Source organism: Belonocnema kinseyi, chromosome 6, assembly GCF_010883055.1.
Source record: "Belonocnema kinseyi isolate 2016_QV_RU_SX_M_011 chromosome 6, B_treatae_v1, whole genome shotgun sequence".
NCBI lineage: Eukaryota > Metazoa > Arthropoda > Insecta > Hymenoptera > Cynipidae > Belonocnema > Belonocnema kinseyi.
Window position 1 is genome coordinate 125,800,580 of NC_046662.1, and position 17,924 is coordinate 125,818,503.

The following is a 17,924-nucleotide window of genomic DNA, read 5'->3' on the forward strand; positions in this document are numbered from 1 at the left end:
GTTATGAGTGCAACACATAACTCCTTGAAGCTATTTATATTTTCTGAGTCTTCGTCCAGTCTATGCTGAACTTCGTAGACTTCTCTCCAAAATACTTCGACCCATTGTTGCGTTTTTGGACGCATCAGAGCACTTTGGCTCGGTGGAACCCACTGTTTTGCCTGTTGCGTTGACTCAGGAGTGTAGTAGTGGATCCAGGTTTCATCCTTGGTTATGAATGGGCGCAAATACTCGGTCGGCTTACGCGAAAATAATGTCAGATTCTGCTGGGAAGTTGTCACGCGAATTCGCTTTTGGTCCACTGTGAGCAAACGCGGCACCCATCGCGCGCAGAGCTTCTTCATGCCCAAAACTGAATGCACGATATTGCTCACACGTTCCAATGATATGCCTACAGCATTAGCTACCTCTCTGAATTTCCCTTTGGGACCATTCAACATCATATCATGGATTTTTTCGACATTTTCTGGTGTAGTGACCTTTTTTGGGCGCCCAGATCGTTCATCATCAACTGTGCTCGTACGGCCACAACGAAACTCGGCAAACCACTTATAATCGTTCCAATCGACGGTGCAGAGTCCGGGTAATACTTATCCAGCTTGTCCTTGGTCTCGGATATCGTTTTCTTGCGAAGATAGTAGTGTTTGATCAAAACTCGAAACTCAGATTTTTTCATATTAAAAAAAACTCGGAGGTTGGTCGCTTCTCAGTGTTGTAACTTGTAAATGCGTAAACATAAATGGCTGAAGGTTTGACAGGCGTCATTTGAAGGATCAAGCTCGACGAAAATGGTTCACATTAGTGAATACTAATGACATCTCTTAGAATTTTCAGGTACTTATCAGGCAACCTAGTACCTACAATGGCGACGCGACGCATACATGTTAAGGGCTGAGGGCCACTCTCATTTACCTCATGTCGGTCATTATCGGTGGTGCAGATCTTTGCACATCGAACGAGTCCTGGAATTTTAAATCCACGAGTGATTCCAGGACCCGTTCGATGTGCAAATATCTGCACCACCGACACCGACATGAGGTAAATGAAAGTGGCCCTCAACCCTTAACATGTGTGCGTCGCGTCGCCATCGTAGGTATATCGCACGCACACAACCTGATATCAGCTTTGTACTTAGGCAGATTTAGAATTGAGATTGTTGGTATTTTACTGTTCGATCCCGAAGCAAGCAATTTTTGACAGATACAGTCTGACAGATATATGAGTCAATTTTGTGTGTTTTTAACTGTCCAGTGTTTCACCTTAAAATCCATTTGTAAATTTTGTATATTTGTGCTATAATTTTTATAATAATTATAGCACAAATATACAAAATCTATACCAGCTATGGATAATTATCCATAGCTGGTTCAATTTAATGCCAGATTAAGCAAATCTGCAAATACCTCAAGAAATTTTAGGTTATGTTTCTATGTTTACCTTTCAGCTCCACTCTCCTCATCATTGTTTTCAGGTTCTTTTTTTCGGAATTATCAGACCAGGTGCGATCGAAAAATCGTTGGATTATCAACATCAACCCCTAAATAATTGACTCAAAAAAAAGAAAGTCAACCACATATTTTAAGTGAGAACAAATTAACGAAATGGACAACTTCAAGTCGGGTTGTCACTGACTAGGAAAACCGGGAACTATAGCCCAGATTTTTGAACACCAAGAAGTACCCTTGAGTTTAGAGGAAAGCCCGGAACTTACCAGATTAATTTTTTACTTTTGTCGATTTTATCTAAATTTTCCTAAAAAGTCATCTTTTTTGGGTAGCAAAATAAACTTTATTGATGAATACTCATCTATTTCGAACAGCTAGTTGGATATTTTAGATCTTTTAGGTTTTAAATTAGAAACAGTTAAATTCATTCAAAAAATATGAATTTTCAACGAAATACTTAAATTCTCAACGAAGAAAAAGTAATTTGAAAAACAAACAGTTGAATATTCAGTTAAAAAAAATTAATTAAAAAAAAGAAGATTTTTCAACAAAAGAAATTAATTTTAAACTAATTGTAAGATTACGAATCTTTTATCAATAAAATGAATTTTAAAGAAAATAGTACAACTTTCAACCAACAAGTTGAATTTTGAACAAAATACTTGAATTCTCAACTAAAACAAATTAGTCTTTAACCAAACAGTTTATTTTCTAACCAAATAGTTAAATTTTCATTTAAAAAATTGAGATTTAACCTAGAATATAAATTTTCAACAAGAGAGATGAATTATGAAGAAAGTAGCTTAACTTTCAACCAAAGAGTGGAGTTTTCAATCAAAGAATTTGAATTTTTTACAAAAAACGCAATATTTGATATTTCAGCCAAAGAATATTTTAAATTATAATGTAATAAACAATTAATTTTTAACCAAAATAAGAATTTTTAATAAAATAGTTTAATTTTTAACAAACGATGAATTTTCAACTAAGATTATGAAGCTTCAACCGAAAAAATGAATTTTGAATAAAGTAGTTCAACTTTTAAGCAATAAGTTGAACTTACAATCTAAGAAGATGAATTTAAAAAAATGTAATATTTGATATTACAAACAAAATTTTGTTTTAAATTAGAAACAGTTAAATTTATTAAAAGAATACGAATTTTCAATGAGTTTCAACCCAGAATATAAATTTTCAAACAAAAAAAAATGAATTTTCAACTGAGATTATGAATCTTGAAACAAAAAGATGAGTTTTGAAGGAATTAGTTCAACTTTTAACCAAAAAGTTGAATTTACAATCTAAGAAGATGATTTTTCAACAAAAAATGTAATATTTGATGTTACAAACAAAAAAAGATTTTAAAAAAAATTAGAAACAGTTAAATTTATTCAAAAAATATGAATTTTTAATGAAATATTTAAATTCTCAACTAAGAAAAATTAATTTAAAAACAAACAATTGAATATTCAGTTACAAAAATTAATTAGCGAAAATTTTTTCACTAAGAGAAATAAATTTTTAACTAATTTTAGTTCAATTTTTAATCAAATAGTTAAATTTTCAGTTAAAAAATTGAGTTTTAACCCAGAACGTAAATTTAAAAAAAAATAATTTTCAACTAAGATTATGAAGCTTTAATATATAATAAATAATAAAGAAACAGTTAAATTTATATGAAGTATACGAATTTTCAACAAAATACGAAAATCCTTAACTAACAAAAAATTAATTTTCAACTTAACAGGTTAATTTTCTGCCAAATAGTTAAATTTTCATTTTAAAAAATTAATTTTAACCAAAAAAATATTTCCACAAAGAAGTATCGTTTTCAAATAAAAAAATGTATTTTCAACCAAATTTATGAATCTTTAACAAACAAAAATAGATGAATTTTAAAGAAAGTAGTTCCAATTATCACCAAATATTTACTTTTAAATCAGAAACAGTTGCATTTTCAACCAAGTTGTTAAATTATCAATGAAAAAATAAATGTTAAACAAAAAAAACTAATTTTTCACAAAGTAGTTTTAGTTTAAGCAAATGAGATGAATTTTCAGCTAAGATTATGAAACTTTAACCAAAACAATTAATTTTAAAGAAAGTAGTTCATTTATCAACCAATGAGTTGAAGTTTTAACCCAAAAGAATTAATTTTTAACAAATAATTGAATACTTAATATTTCAACCAAAAAATATTTAATTTTAAATCAGAAACAGTTGAATTTATCAAAAAAATTGCAATTTTCAATAAAATGTTTGAATCATCAACTAAAAAAGACTAATTTTGCGCCAAACAGTTGCTTTTTTATCCAAAAAAAGACGTGATTTTCTAACAAAAAATACATCTTCTCAATAAATCTCATGCATTTTTCAATTAAAAAGTTAAATTTTCAGCCCAGAGGATTAATTTACTACCAAAAAGTCAATTTTTTAACAAAATACATGCATTTTCAACCAAATAATTAAAACTTTATTTGAAAAATATGAATTTATAAACAAAAGTTAAATAGTTGAATTTGCAATTTAAAAAAAAAACTTAGAAAAAAACGTTTTATCAACAAAATAGTTGAATTTTTAAGACACATAATGAATTTTTAACTGAAATTACGAATCTTTAACTAGAAAATTACTGCATTTTTGAGGCGAAAATACAAATTTTCAAAACCGAAATTGTGAATTTTCAACTTAAAAGTTAATTTGATGAAGTTTTAATCAGATATTTTCAGTTTTAAACAAGAAAGATGAAATTTCTACAAAAAAATGAATTTTTAAGTCAAAAAACGAATTTTCAAGAAAACAATTAAATTTTCAACAAAAAAGGATGACCCCCTAAACAGAATTAGGATTCATTGACCTACAAAAAAAACATTAAATTTTCTTCTTTTCAGGCATGAACTTGTGTAGATTCCCAGATTAGATCCGGTTCAAGATATCTTACGAAAATCTAGTTTGTAGAAGTGGAGCCAGTTCTATCACAGCTATGCCATTTATCATCATACTGTCAATTTTATATGCATTTAGACACTATTATTAGTTTAATTTTAAGTCGATTAATCCTCATAAAAGTCGATTAGTCTCTCACCCTATAAGTACAAAATTGCCTTCATTCAAATTTGGAATCTTGGCCACAGTTTCTACATTTTTTAGCTTTTTCCATTTTCTATTGCTATTTAATCAAGTAAAAGTATTAAAAGCTTTCTCATACTTAAGAATCATAATTTATTTTAAGCTATCCTTTTCCCATTCTGGACTATCCATCAAATCCAAAGTTATTTGGATTTTTGTAATCACTTGTAATAATTATTAATTGTAAGCTGCTGACATTTTGAAAATATTTTATGGATGTATATTTTTCCGGTCAAATTAAAAATCGAGATTTTCATTTCCAAGATGAAAGCTTCTGTCAAAAACGGAATAAGGTTCAACAAAATAGTTGCATTTTTAAACGAAAGAGATTAATTCTGAACGCGGAATTTAATAGTAAAAATTTTCAAATTAAAAATCGAGTTTTTTATTTCAAAGATGAAATCTTCTGTCGAAAATGGAATAATGTTCGAGAAAATAATTTACTTTTTAAAAGAAAGAGATTAATTCTGATTGCGAAATTTAATAGTAAAAATTTTCATATTAAAAATCGAGTTTTTTATTTAACCGATGAAAGTTGTTGTCGAAATTGAAATATTGTTCAACAAAATAGTTGAATATTTAAACGAAACAGATTAATTCTGAACGCGGAATTTCATAGTAAAAATTTTCAAATTAAAACTCGAGTTTTTCATTTCAAAGATGAAAGCTTCTGTCGAAAATGGAATAATGTTCAAGAAAATAGTTGACTTTTTAAACAAAAGAGTTTAATTCTGATTGCGAAATTAAATAGTAAAAATTTTCAAATTAAAAATCGAGTTTTTTATTTATTTTTATTTATTTATTTATTTATTTATTATTTATTTTTATTTATTATATTTATTTATTTTTATTTTTATTTATTATTCAGATTAAAATGCGAACTTTTAATCTAAAAGATCGAACTAACTGTTCGAAATAGACGAGTGTTCGTCAATATAGTTGAATTTGCTACACAAAAAAAGATGACTTTTTAGGAAAATTTAGATAAAATCAACAAAAGTAAAAAATTAATCAAGAAAATTCCGGGTTTTCCTCTAAACTCTAGGGTACTTCTTGATGTTTAAAGATCTGGGCTGTAGTTCCCGGTTTTCCCAGTCAGTGACCACCCGACTTGAAGTTGTACATTTCTTTAATTTTTTCTCATTTAAAATATGTGGTTAACTTTCTTTTTTTTTAAATCAAATATTTAGGAGTTGAAGTTGATAATCCAACAATTTTTCGATCCCATCTGGTGTGATAATTCTGAAAAAAGAACCTGAAAACAATGATGAGGAGAGTGGAGCTGAAAGGTAAACATAGAAACATAACCTAAAATGTCTTGAGGTATTTGCAGATTTGCTTAATCTGGCATTAAATTGGACCAGCTATCGATAATAACACAGCCACACAAAAAAAGTGTGCTGATCTGATAAAAAGACACACGTATTCCTATGGATTTTGGTGCGCTGAATTCAAATTCGGTATCAAAAATCACACATCACGTCATGGTTGCGCCATAACCTCAAAAAATGACGAAAAATCATGCACTGAGGCAAATAAATTTCAAAATAATGCCAGTGATGCAAATTTTCACTTCAAAAACATGTCGACAACTGTGAAGGATCAACCCTTGCCTGATATCAACTTATTTAACATAACTATACCCAACAGAACCTGACCTCACCTATCCTGAATTAACAGAATTTTATTGAACTACACGTAAAGCTCTGGAAGCATATTTTCCCAGTAGCAAATGTGTGCTACATCAAATGGGTCGACTCGAGCCTAACCTAGAAATAAATTTAACCTAACCTAACCTAACCTCACGAAACACAATTAAACTGATTGTGTTGTCCCGTTGTGTTTGCGGTACCGTTTAAATCAGCTTGGGCTTAACCTGCAAAGAGGTGAAACCTATCCTAAGCTAAAAAAACCTGACCTAACCTAACCTAACTTAACTTCACGTAACACAATTAAACTCATTGTGTTGTCCCGTTGTGTTTGCGGTACCGTTTCATTTAGCTTCGGCTTAACCTACATAGAGGTTTAACCTATCCTAACCTAACAAAACCTGACCTAACCTAACCTAGCCGAATTAAATTCAACCACACGTGTAGCTATGTAAGCGTACGGTTCTCAGTCCTAAATGTGTGCTATATTTAATTGGTTAACTTTATCTTAACGTACAAATGAATCTAACTTAACAGAACCTAACGAAATTTTGCTTAACGCAACACAACTTAACTTAAGTGTTCACGTGGTAACACAATAAAATTAATTTCATTGTACTACAGGTGCTTAAAAATTTAGACGCACGTTACTCATTTGAAGAAACTTAGAACTACAAGTAGAATTGACCCCATTTCAATTAACCTGACAATGTTTGTATCAATTAAAATGTAGAACTGTAACTTAAACATGCAAATGAATAAGATTTTTATTCAAAACTTTTTTCTCTTTGCTTTTCTGAAACTTCAGGGATATATTTATACTACCTTTCGTGTTTACATTTTATCTTGCTTTTTATCGTAATTAAATTGATTTATAAACCTACCGTTTCGCCTTAAAGACCACACTGTGCCCCCCTTCGGTTCCTTCTTTAAAAACTCAGAAAATCAACAAGATCAACTTTTAAATTGTTGAAATTCTGCTTCTACGTTAAAATTTGCATTAGGAACTCACTGAGTAATCGCAATACTTTTTCTTGCAGCGTTAAAAACTTTAAAAAATGAAATAGCGTGCCATCGGTAACTGTAAGAATTTTCTCTGGATGCTAGTGCCACGCAGTGGAAACCGCAGACAACAAAGCTGCGATGCAAGTGAGAGAGAATTTTATTTTTAATCTTCGTGCGCAACATACTACTTGAGCTATTATAGTTGTGCTTGAAGTCACCTGCAGCAGAAGTTAATGACATTTTTTTAAATTATTAACTCTGCAAAAAAAGTATTGCGATTGCTCCGTGAGTTTCTAATGGAAGTTTTAACGTAGAATCCGAATTTCAACAATATAAAATTTAATCTTGCTGTTTTTTGCGTTCATTAAGAAGGAACCGAAGGAAGACTCAGTGTTAAGGGCACTCTTAAATTACGGGGCCCGGAGCCAAGAGACGGTTTCATTAGGAACGCACCTCAGTCTCGCAAAAATTTACCTAAACTCAGGACCAAATCAGATTTTTCTACAGTTAACTAATAGGTAACTTCCTTATGTTTCGTTGGTTGGTCAGGGAGTGGGTAGGATTCGACGAGAAGCCACCTCCACGTGTTGAATCCTGGGTCTTCTCAAATTTAGGCATAATATACCCCTGATTGGTGGGTGTAAATAGGGGTATCTTTTTGTCCAAAGTCTTTTTTTTTGTTGCTCTAAACTGCTCTCGTTCTGACCTTTTATCATCGTTTACAGCTGCGGAAGTAGCCAGAAGCATACAAAGAAATGGCCTGATAGTTGCTTTTAACCGATTTTTTTTATTTTTATTTTTTTTATTTTTTTATTATTTTTTTTTAAATTATTTTATTTTTGTATGTTTTCCGATCAAGATTAAAATTTGCATAGATAAGAGTATTACTGAATAGAAAATGTCTCCACTCGAGGCGATATCAATTTCGAAAAATGGTGTTTTTCGATGTACCCTACTATATGATCATGCGTCATTTCTTATAGGTGGGATCTATAGGTGAAACATATAGTTTCTTATGTACTAAGCAAAAATTTTCATTGAACTCCGGAAATTTATATACATGTTTAAATTGATTCTTTTGCAATTTATGGTAAATCGCCATAAATTAGCTGTAATATTACCATAAATTACAAAAAAATCGTAGATTTCCGGAAATTTATAAAAATGTTTAAAATCGAATTATGGGTAATTTATGGTATTTTAACATATTTACCTGTTTCGAAACCATTAATATCGAACAATTTCCATAAATTTCCAGAGATTTAGAGATATGTTTAAGTTGAATTTGGGGGAAATTATGGTAAGTTACCATACGTTACTGAAATCTTTCCATAAAATACCAAAAATGCATCCGGAAATTTACTAATATGTTTAAAATTAAATTTTGGGTAATTGATAGTCATTTACTATATTTACCTGTCACATTATCATATATGACCTAAAATTTCCATAATTTTCCAGAATTTTATAGAAAGTTTTAAATTGAATTTTGGGCAATTTATTATAAGTTACCATAAATTACCCTTGAGGGCATGTGATACTTAGAAAACTCTCGATTTTACCAGTTTTAGGTTCCCCCGGATTTTTTCCTAGAATAATAAATATTTTGTCTTAGAAATTTGGGAAATGATAGCGAACCTGCTAACGGACGTCCCCACACACTTTTTTGTGCATTTTTATCAAAAAATGTTTGATATTGCTAACAACGTGCGTGTATATTTCGAGGTTATGTTTGTTACAATTCACTTGAGCGTTACTTCCAAACTGCACAATATTTTTGGCCGAAAACTTAGGACTTACAAATAAACATAGTAACTAATCTTCCGGAACTAACCTTGTTTGCAGGCAATCAAAAAAGTTTATTTCATAAATAATTTTCAGATTATCGGAAAGGCAGAAATGAAAAAAGACGTGACCTCAAAATAATACATATGCATACAATTTTTATTTAGTACAATAATTTTTGTTGTTATTATCCCTCAAAAAAAGTCTGGGGATGTCCATTATGATATTTCATAGCATCTCCGAATTCAGTTTTTAAAAATTTTCATTTTGGTGGAAAAAAAGCTGGGAAAACTGTAAGTATCACATGCCCTTAATATTACCGTCAATCATGCTTCCTTTATTCGAAATCCAATATGGGCTGAAATCGTGAAGTTATTTAGAGAAATGTCTGAATCATCCATTTTTTATAAAAAATATCTCGTACTGAAAATATGAACTCGTCGAAAATGCCCCTCTGCTCCTGCTAGGTGAATAATTTACTATTAAACATTTTTGACTGCGTACTATAAGTTTAAACCTAACCAAATATTTAACACAAAAATTGAATGGAAAAAAAAACACTAATTATATAATATTAGAAATCCCATTGCAATTTTGAAAATACCGACATGTGCAACGGCTCTTCAATATTTATGAATTGTATGTCTATTCATTAAATTAAATAAAGAATTTTAAAAATCCCATTTTCTGCCACAAAAAAAAAGAATTGCCCCCTCCCTGTGTGACAGCTATTTCGGCTTATGCCACTGTTGTCACTCTTGGTTCCACTTGGATCAGAAATTCGCCTCAATATTTGGTGTACTATTCTATTGGATTTTATACTCGTAGACGCCATCCATTCTATTTTTTCAGGTGTTCCCCGGCTACATATATTTTCATTTTACAGAAAAATATTTTGCAGCGTAAAAATCCGTCGTTAAATGTTTCAAACATGCAAGAGGTAAAGTGCACATTATTTATCAATAAATTTTTTAAATATAAAAGTAAACTTAGCTCGGTATATAAATAGGATATCCCGCGAATATCTCTGCTGTGAGTGAAGATAATCATTTTCTTTCATCACATTTGTCAATAAATATTATGAATATTTTCAGGTCATTACTATTACAAGCAGAGCTATTAATAAATTTTTCTCGAATACTAATACGCTATTGGAAAAAAATATTTTAGATTACATTTTTTTTTATTTATCGGCATCTAAACTATACGTGATAGTAGCGTTTCAGGAATGCAAATTTTTTGGAAATATATTATTCTTACATTTCTATATACTATTTTATGTGTTATTTTCTATTTAAGTTTTTCAGCAAAAGTTTCCCTTAACATGGCTACTAGTGTACCTCTTAGTATACTCACCATGAGTGTTGAGCAATTGTTGACCCGAGTGTAATAAACGCTATGTCTTGCCCCATTCAAGAAGTTTCCGTCAAGATGTACACCATAACTTTGTCCTTCTCTGTCCTCTTCAAAATTCAAGTGACCCTCTGATGTTAAAGCCACTAAAAGATAGTAGCTTCTTCTAAAATGTTATGCAAAATTATATATTTTAACACTTTTACTTGATCAAATTGTACTTTCAAAATCAGGGGCTAATTACTTGTTCTCTGTTTGAAGTAGAAGTAAAGCTTGTGTTCTTTGCCGATTGTTATCCGTTGTGGAGAATGCCAATTGCACTTTAACTTGATAGACTTCTCCCTCCAGGTCGAATTCTCGTTGAAGTACACTTTCACCACTGAAATCGGCACCCTTCTCTATGAAATTGACAATAAAAATATTCATGTCATATCATAAAGTACTTTATTAGACTTAGGAGGGCCAACATTTGAAATAAAAATTTACCCTCAACACAGTTTTCTCCAAAGTAAGATGTTAGCTCACAATTGCAAGAAGACTCCTGTTTGCCAAAATCTTCTGAACAGATTCCCATATTCTTGCAGGGGGTACTGTCGCACTTCATGTTGCAATTTGGAATAACTCCTTTGCTGCCTTCGTGACTTGCCTCATTTGCTAAACCTGGGAGATCAACTTGGTATTTTCCAATCATCAAACCCCTAAGGCAACCGACGTATCCTTCAATCAAGTGTCCTTCAGCTCCCACTCGCAACAAGTTATCTGGATCGAAACCACCTAGGTTTACCTGTGGGTATGAATGTTGAAATTAGAGATATCAAATAATTACTTTAAACGAACTAAGAGTTACATTTTTATAGGTAAATTCTTTAATAATGCTCAACTAGACGTTGTAAACATTTCAAACAGAAAAATTTGCATTAATTTTAATGTATTTTAATCCGAAATCTATATCTTAAAAAATCAATTTAATTTCAAGCGAATCTGAGATAGAACCAAAGATTCATATCCGGCTGAATCCAAACTAGTTAACAAATAATCGATTTCGGTTACTTTCTTAAGCTGGGCTACTAATATAGCTTACTTTACGCTCGCTTATTTTACCCACGTAGTGTATTCAGCTGAAAGGTTGTTTAAGATTGGTGACGAATTCATTCGGATTAGGGGTACAGATTTAGAAGGATAGAAAACTTGCTGCAGATTAATTATAATACAACTCAAGTAATCAATTTTGCTTATTTTTAGTGTTTCGGGTATTGATTACTGCTGCCATACTGGATCTTTTTTCAACATTTTTTACATTCTCATCAGAGAAGGTATTAGATTTTTGTAAAATTTGACCCCCCCCCCTCCCCAGTTTTTGTCAAATGTCCACGTTTTGAGACCTCCTGAATCCGCAAAACAGGTTTTTACGAATGTGTGTATTTCTGTCTGTCTGTCTGTGAACACGACAACTTTTGAAAAAAATAATCTATTAGATTGCCCTTTGGTACACTCGTGTAGTGTCCTAAACTAAAGGTCAACTTCGTTAGCCAGCCATTTTGGATGAAAATTCAAAAAGTGGGCATATTTTGAATATTTTTGAGGCCACTTTTTTAAAACTTCAAAATTTCTCTCTACGGTTATACATAGAATTCAAAGAATTAACAATTTATCCTAATGACTTTTTTTTGAAAAATCAAGAATTACTAGAGTTATAGCATTTTCAAAATCCAGAAAAACAAACTAAAATGAACATTTTAAGCCGAACAACGCATGATATGAAAAAAGTCAAGAAAAGAAAAACTTTGCATTTTGAAAGCCCTACAGGACTATGATCACAACTTTTTCAATTTGGTCGAAAAATTGAAAATTCCAAATTTTATCGTACCAAAAATGTTTGAAACCACATTTTTTCAGGATTTGAAAATTCTATGTACGGTTGTTTATTGTACTCAGAAACTCAAACAGTTTATCCCCATGACTTTTTTCTATAAAAAGAAAATTATCAGAGTTAGAGAATTTTCAAAATCCAAAAAAACAAACTAAAATGAACATTTTAAGCCAAAAAACGCATGATATGAAAAAAAGTCAAGAAAAGAAAAACTTTTCTTTTTGAAAGCCGTACAGGACTGTGATAACAACTTTTCTAATTTGGTCGAGAAGTTGAACACTCCAAATTTGATCGTACCCAAAATAATGAAAAATCCAAAAATTCCATTTTTTGGTCAAACTATGCAAGATACGAAAAAAATGAAAAAGCTCAAATTACGCGCCCTGAAAAGAACTACAAATTAAGAATGATACATGTTTCAGAGCAGCTTAGAATACAATTTGAAGCAAAATAAGAAACAAATACAAAAATAATCATGGCAAATACAATTTGTTTTTTATTTTGCAATTTTGTAATAAGTAATCCCTGGCAGAGTCACATAAAAAATGTATTTTAATTTATATAAAAGTGTTGTGTATAATGTCCAAAAGTTGATAGGTTGGACAAAATCGAGTGCGAAGCACGAGATACGTGATTATCATGTGCTGAAGCTCGGCTGCCATCATCGCGCCAATGACGGAATGATAACTATGGCCTGCGTTTGGCAGCCAAGGTTTGGCTGCCATTGTCGGCCCAACACTGGGTACCAATATCGGATCAACCTGGATGCCGCATTGAATTCAAAAACTGATAAAAAATCCTTGAATTTTTCTTAGGACGCATCCGCTTTATTCATTCATCATTATACGAATGCATATCATTCGAATATTATTTATAATTTCAAGAATTGAAACTTCATTTAAACATTTTGCTTAATTTTAACGAGTCTAAAGATATGACAAAAAAGGTATTTAAAAAATAAATTTTTATGTATTGCGAGTACTTTGAATATGAATATTAATGGTTCTGTTTAGATTGAATGCAAAAGTTACATTTTGAACATTATATTAAAAGTAAAATTTTTAACGCTACGGGGCATCGCATCTATGTCTATATACTTAAATCTATCGCCTAGCAGTCGGGAGTGCTAACCACTTCGCTAAACCGACAAGTTGAAACACTGTCAAAAAGTAATCCTCATAAGTTACAGTTCAGAAAAGTTAATGTAAATGTAAAATACACGAACTGTTAACAGGAATATAAATACAAATATTTTTAAATAAATACTTTTAATCGATTACAATTTTTCTTCGCGTAATATTTCGTTTTCTCCGCTGTAGGCTGCTTTACAAGTTTTTGCAATGAAAGGAAATGTAATTTTTCGCAAACATTCAAAATTTTTAATGACAGAACTTAACAATTTCATCATGAACTTTGGCGATTTTTCAACAACAAAAATTTTATCTTTCGTGTAAGATTGGTTTTTTAGGTGCTAAAATTGAGACTTGGCGCAAAAAAGTGCCGATGCTGGGCCAAGCATCGGTGGAGGATCGGAAAATATAAATAGCCAATATAGGCTACCAGAACTGGTGCAACATTGAGCCGATTAAAATGCCGATATTGGCCCAATATCGATAGCCGAATTGTGGCTGCCAAAATTGGACCAACACTGGGACGTGTATTCAGCTCCGGGAATTCACAGTTGGGTACAGTTGTCGGTCTGTTTACCTTTGAGTTTAAAAGGTCTGTCCCCGAATCCGGAAGAAGTGCAAAGACTAAGCGCGTAATGCGATTGACCTCAGTCGCGTGTCGTAGGTGTGCTCAAACTCTCGAGATAAGCTTTTTTAACGAAAGAGAATTCGCAATCACAAAATTACCGTTTTGGATGTTTCAAGTCTTAATTTTAAAATGTTTGCGCAAAAATGTGCGAAAATATAAAGAACGAGCGCGTGGCGCGAGATAAATACAACATCGAGCGCGAAGCGCGAGAAACAACAGTCGCGCGCCCTAGGCGCGTGATGAGAATGTGTGTGCATAGCGGGCATATTTTTACCTTTGTATCTACGTGTCTCACAAAGAAATATCCCAATAGAAACGTACGCAGAAGCGATTGAATTTTTTGAAGAAAAGAAAAATACAAATAGTAAGTTTTCAATTCTTTTTTGAAAAAAAATATTATTTATAGATGTGGTTTGTTTTTAGAACTAGTAAAACTGTAAACAATATTCTTTTTTGTATAGGTGGTTTTTCATAAACAAAGACTTCTTCAATTTAAAACTATCACTTTCAAAACCAAAGATATTGATATATTTTTCAATTTGAAGATCAACGAATTTTTCGATTTTTTAAATAATGATATTTACAGCCTTCTTTAGTTGAGATTAAAACATGAGAGTTGTCTTTTTTTATTTTCTAAAAGGGAATTTTCCATGTTTTTAACTCGACTCGTATATATGAAACCTTAAAATAATTAGTGAAACTTGGAAAAATATGGACTTCTAAAAACAAGTAGTTTACGTATGCCATTTTACAGAATTATTATTTTTAATGTAAAACATGAAAAAGTACTTGGCATGCGATTCGCGTCCTTTTGCGATTTAGTTTGGCTTACGCGAATAATGTATGTACTTTCAAAATTTACGTCGTTCTTTTTTTGCGAATATTCACAACATACGAAAAAAAAAGATCAGATTAAAGTTGTTCTGCCAAAAAAGAGCTACAGATTTCTTATAGATCATTTTTTAAAGCATGCATAGTTGCTGTTTTAATATTTAAAATTAAATTAAAAATAACCAAATTAAATTTTTGGAAAACGACGCAAAGTACGAAACAAATCAAGAACAAATTTTATTTAAATAATTTTGATTAGCTAGCGTAACTTTTTTTAAACAGTTTGGTTATCTGAATTTTGTATCCACGCTAAATTTTAAAGGATTTTTCCAATCGAGTTAACCTTTCTAACACTTTTTAAAGGTTCAAAAATTAAGTTTAAGCTCGTTAACCAGATATTTCTAAAGAAAGTCAAAAAAATTTGGAGCATTTTAAAAATGTTACGAAATTTTTTTCTTTAAATTATAGAAAATTTTGTCAAAGTTTGTTAAATATGGATACAAAGTTTGTAAATTATTCAAACGCAATTTTTGATTTCAATGAATATTAGTAAAGTTATGTACTTTTCAAAATTTTCAAAATGTTAAAAAAATATTTTTCGGGAAGATTTGGAAATTTCATTCGAATTTTTCACTATATATCAAATACATTTAGAAATTATATCAACTACATTTTTCGATTGGATCATAATTCAAAAAGTTCAAGCTTTTTCAAATTTTGTAAGAAAAATTTAAGAATTATCAATCCAAATTTTTACTAGATATAAAATATAGTTCGAAATTATTCTCATGAAATTTATTAATCTTGATGAAATTTTCCAACTGGACACAAGTCCAAAATATTCTGGAATAATTAATAAAATTAGAGTTGTCTTAGAACTTTAAAAAAAAGGAACTGACTCTATAACCTTATTATCGAGCGTTACTTTTTTATTATAAAGCAAGAACCCTCCTAGAAATAATTGATTGGACACGATTAATAACGATTAAGAGTAATCAAAAGTTGAATCGGTTTAAATTGTTACTTATTGTGTTAATTGTTCCCAATCGGATTAAATTGAGTAAATTCACTTTGCCTGCAATACGCCCTCTGCAGTTTTCGTTTACAACAAACATGGCGCACACGTGTTTATTGGTTAGATATTACATTTTTAGTGATTTAACAAAAGTTTTAAATACAAACAAATATAATGTTTAGGCAGTATACCGAATGAAATGTTAAAAGTATATAGAATAACAACATGTGAAATTCATTCCGTTTAAAATGTCTGATTATCCGGTAGGCAGTTTGATTTAGCGGGTACATTATTGTAAAAAGTTTATTTACTTCTTATTAAATTCACATTGTTGAAATTTGTTTGACTGAGTAAAAATGCGCTTGTGAATAATTAAGGCAAAATCAAAATGCTGTAGTGAAAACTTTTAAACCCTAACTCAAAATATATTTTGAAATTCAATATTTTGATATATATTTTGATCAATATTTTTTTCAATATTATTCAATATTTTGAAACTCTGACTAAAAAATTGTAGGTAATTTCTTAAATTTTTAGTAGAAAAACTTATCCAATCCTTTTAAGTTTCTTGCAATATAACAATTTTGAATGTATAAATATGTTTCATTTAAAATTCTTGACAATTCTAGTTTTAAATATTCAAAATATTAATTTTGGAATATTTCAAATAATTTGGTTTGCAATGCCTAATCATAAAATTGTTTTATTTTAAAGGTTTGAAATTATTCATTGTATAATATTAGATTCATTTAGGTTCATCAAATCTTAGGTAACCGTATGGATATTTTTCGATATTTTAGCCTATCAAAGAATAAGAGTTTATTTTCATTCTACGAATTGTTTTAAACTTTGAGTTTGAAATGCTAAACTTAAGAAATTATTAAGTTTAAATGTAAGCAGTTTAGAAACCTGAATTTTCAGATGCTATTTTTGAAGTATACATTTTTACTAATTCAAATCAAATCGTAACAAGAATGAAAATATATATTTTTCATACTTAAATTTCACGTGGCATGATTTTAAATTAAACAAAATTAAAAGCTTCTGAATCAATATTGTATAATTTCAAATGCTTTATTTATAAAAAGTTTCTATAAGGCTTGTCATTTTTACATATATTAATGAACGGTTGAGATTGGAATCGCTGTTTTAAATGTTTCATTTAAATATTTAGAACGCTCAGTGATCAGAAAACTTCTACTTCGATTGGTTTAATTTGAAATGTAGTCTTAAATTCTTTAAATAACCAAATTTTCAGCTTCAAATACTTAAACTTTGAATTTTATTGACTGGCGTAGAATTGTTTTGACCAAGAAATTATTCCAGATTTTTGCTTCAATTTTAGTGGCTACCTTGCGAATAATAGAAAAAATTGATTTTACGGCAATCATAAGTGGTAAAAGGGAAGTCATAATCTAAGGATTACCGAATATAACATCACCGACATTGATGTGAATTCACTGTTCAATTTAGAAAGAATTTTGTCCATCATTTTGAGTACTTATATTTCAATAAACCAAAAATTTAGAAAGTTGAATTAATTAAAACTTTTTTTATTATAAAATAAATTTATGTTTTAATAATTGCGAATAATTAGAAATTGAGAACTCTTTCTGAGAAAAAATATTTTATCTCTAATATTAATTTGTAATTGTTCAATTTTATTCAATTAATAACAGCTTGGCATTTTTATATGATAAAATAATACGTCAATCGCTTTTCTGAAGATTCACGTTTCTAAATTATTCACTTACTTTTTTTTACATCTTAACCGTTTTTAAAACCTATAAACATTTATCAACATTTGCACTAAAATAAAAAATCCAAGAGTGCATGATAAAAAATAACAATTTTATTTTATTATCACAACTTTTTTATTTTGATCGTGTTTCTTATTGTGAGCGACGTGTAACGGGGGACAGTACTACAGAGCCATCTAACGAGCCCGCAAAACAGGATCAAAGTATGTGTCTTCACGGTTGCCTAAATTGTGGGTCCGGATGCAATAAGGGCACATAAAATTTTTTCGTGCGAAAACGAAGTCCCCTGGAGGCTTTAGAAAAAATTTTCGAATTTTAATTTTC

General features: G+C 30.2%; 1 protein-coding gene across 1 annotated transcript in view; it reads right to left on the minus strand.

Annotated features, from left to right (window-relative positions):
- The window catches only part of LOC117174188, a 1,286,801-nt gene that overhangs the window by 263,411 nt on the left and 1,005,466 nt on the right, over nt 1-17,924 (minus strand). Inside the window, exons 23-25 of the mRNA XM_033363042.1 lie at nt 10,853-11,150; nt 10,611-10,764; nt 10,370-10,532 (exon numbers count right to left, since the gene is read on the minus strand). Of these exons, the coding sequence (XP_033218933.1) occupies nt 10,370-10,532; nt 10,611-10,764; nt 10,853-11,150 (615 nt within the window). The remainder of the gene's footprint in view (nt 1-10,369; nt 10,533-10,610; nt 10,765-10,852; nt 11,151-17,924) is intronic.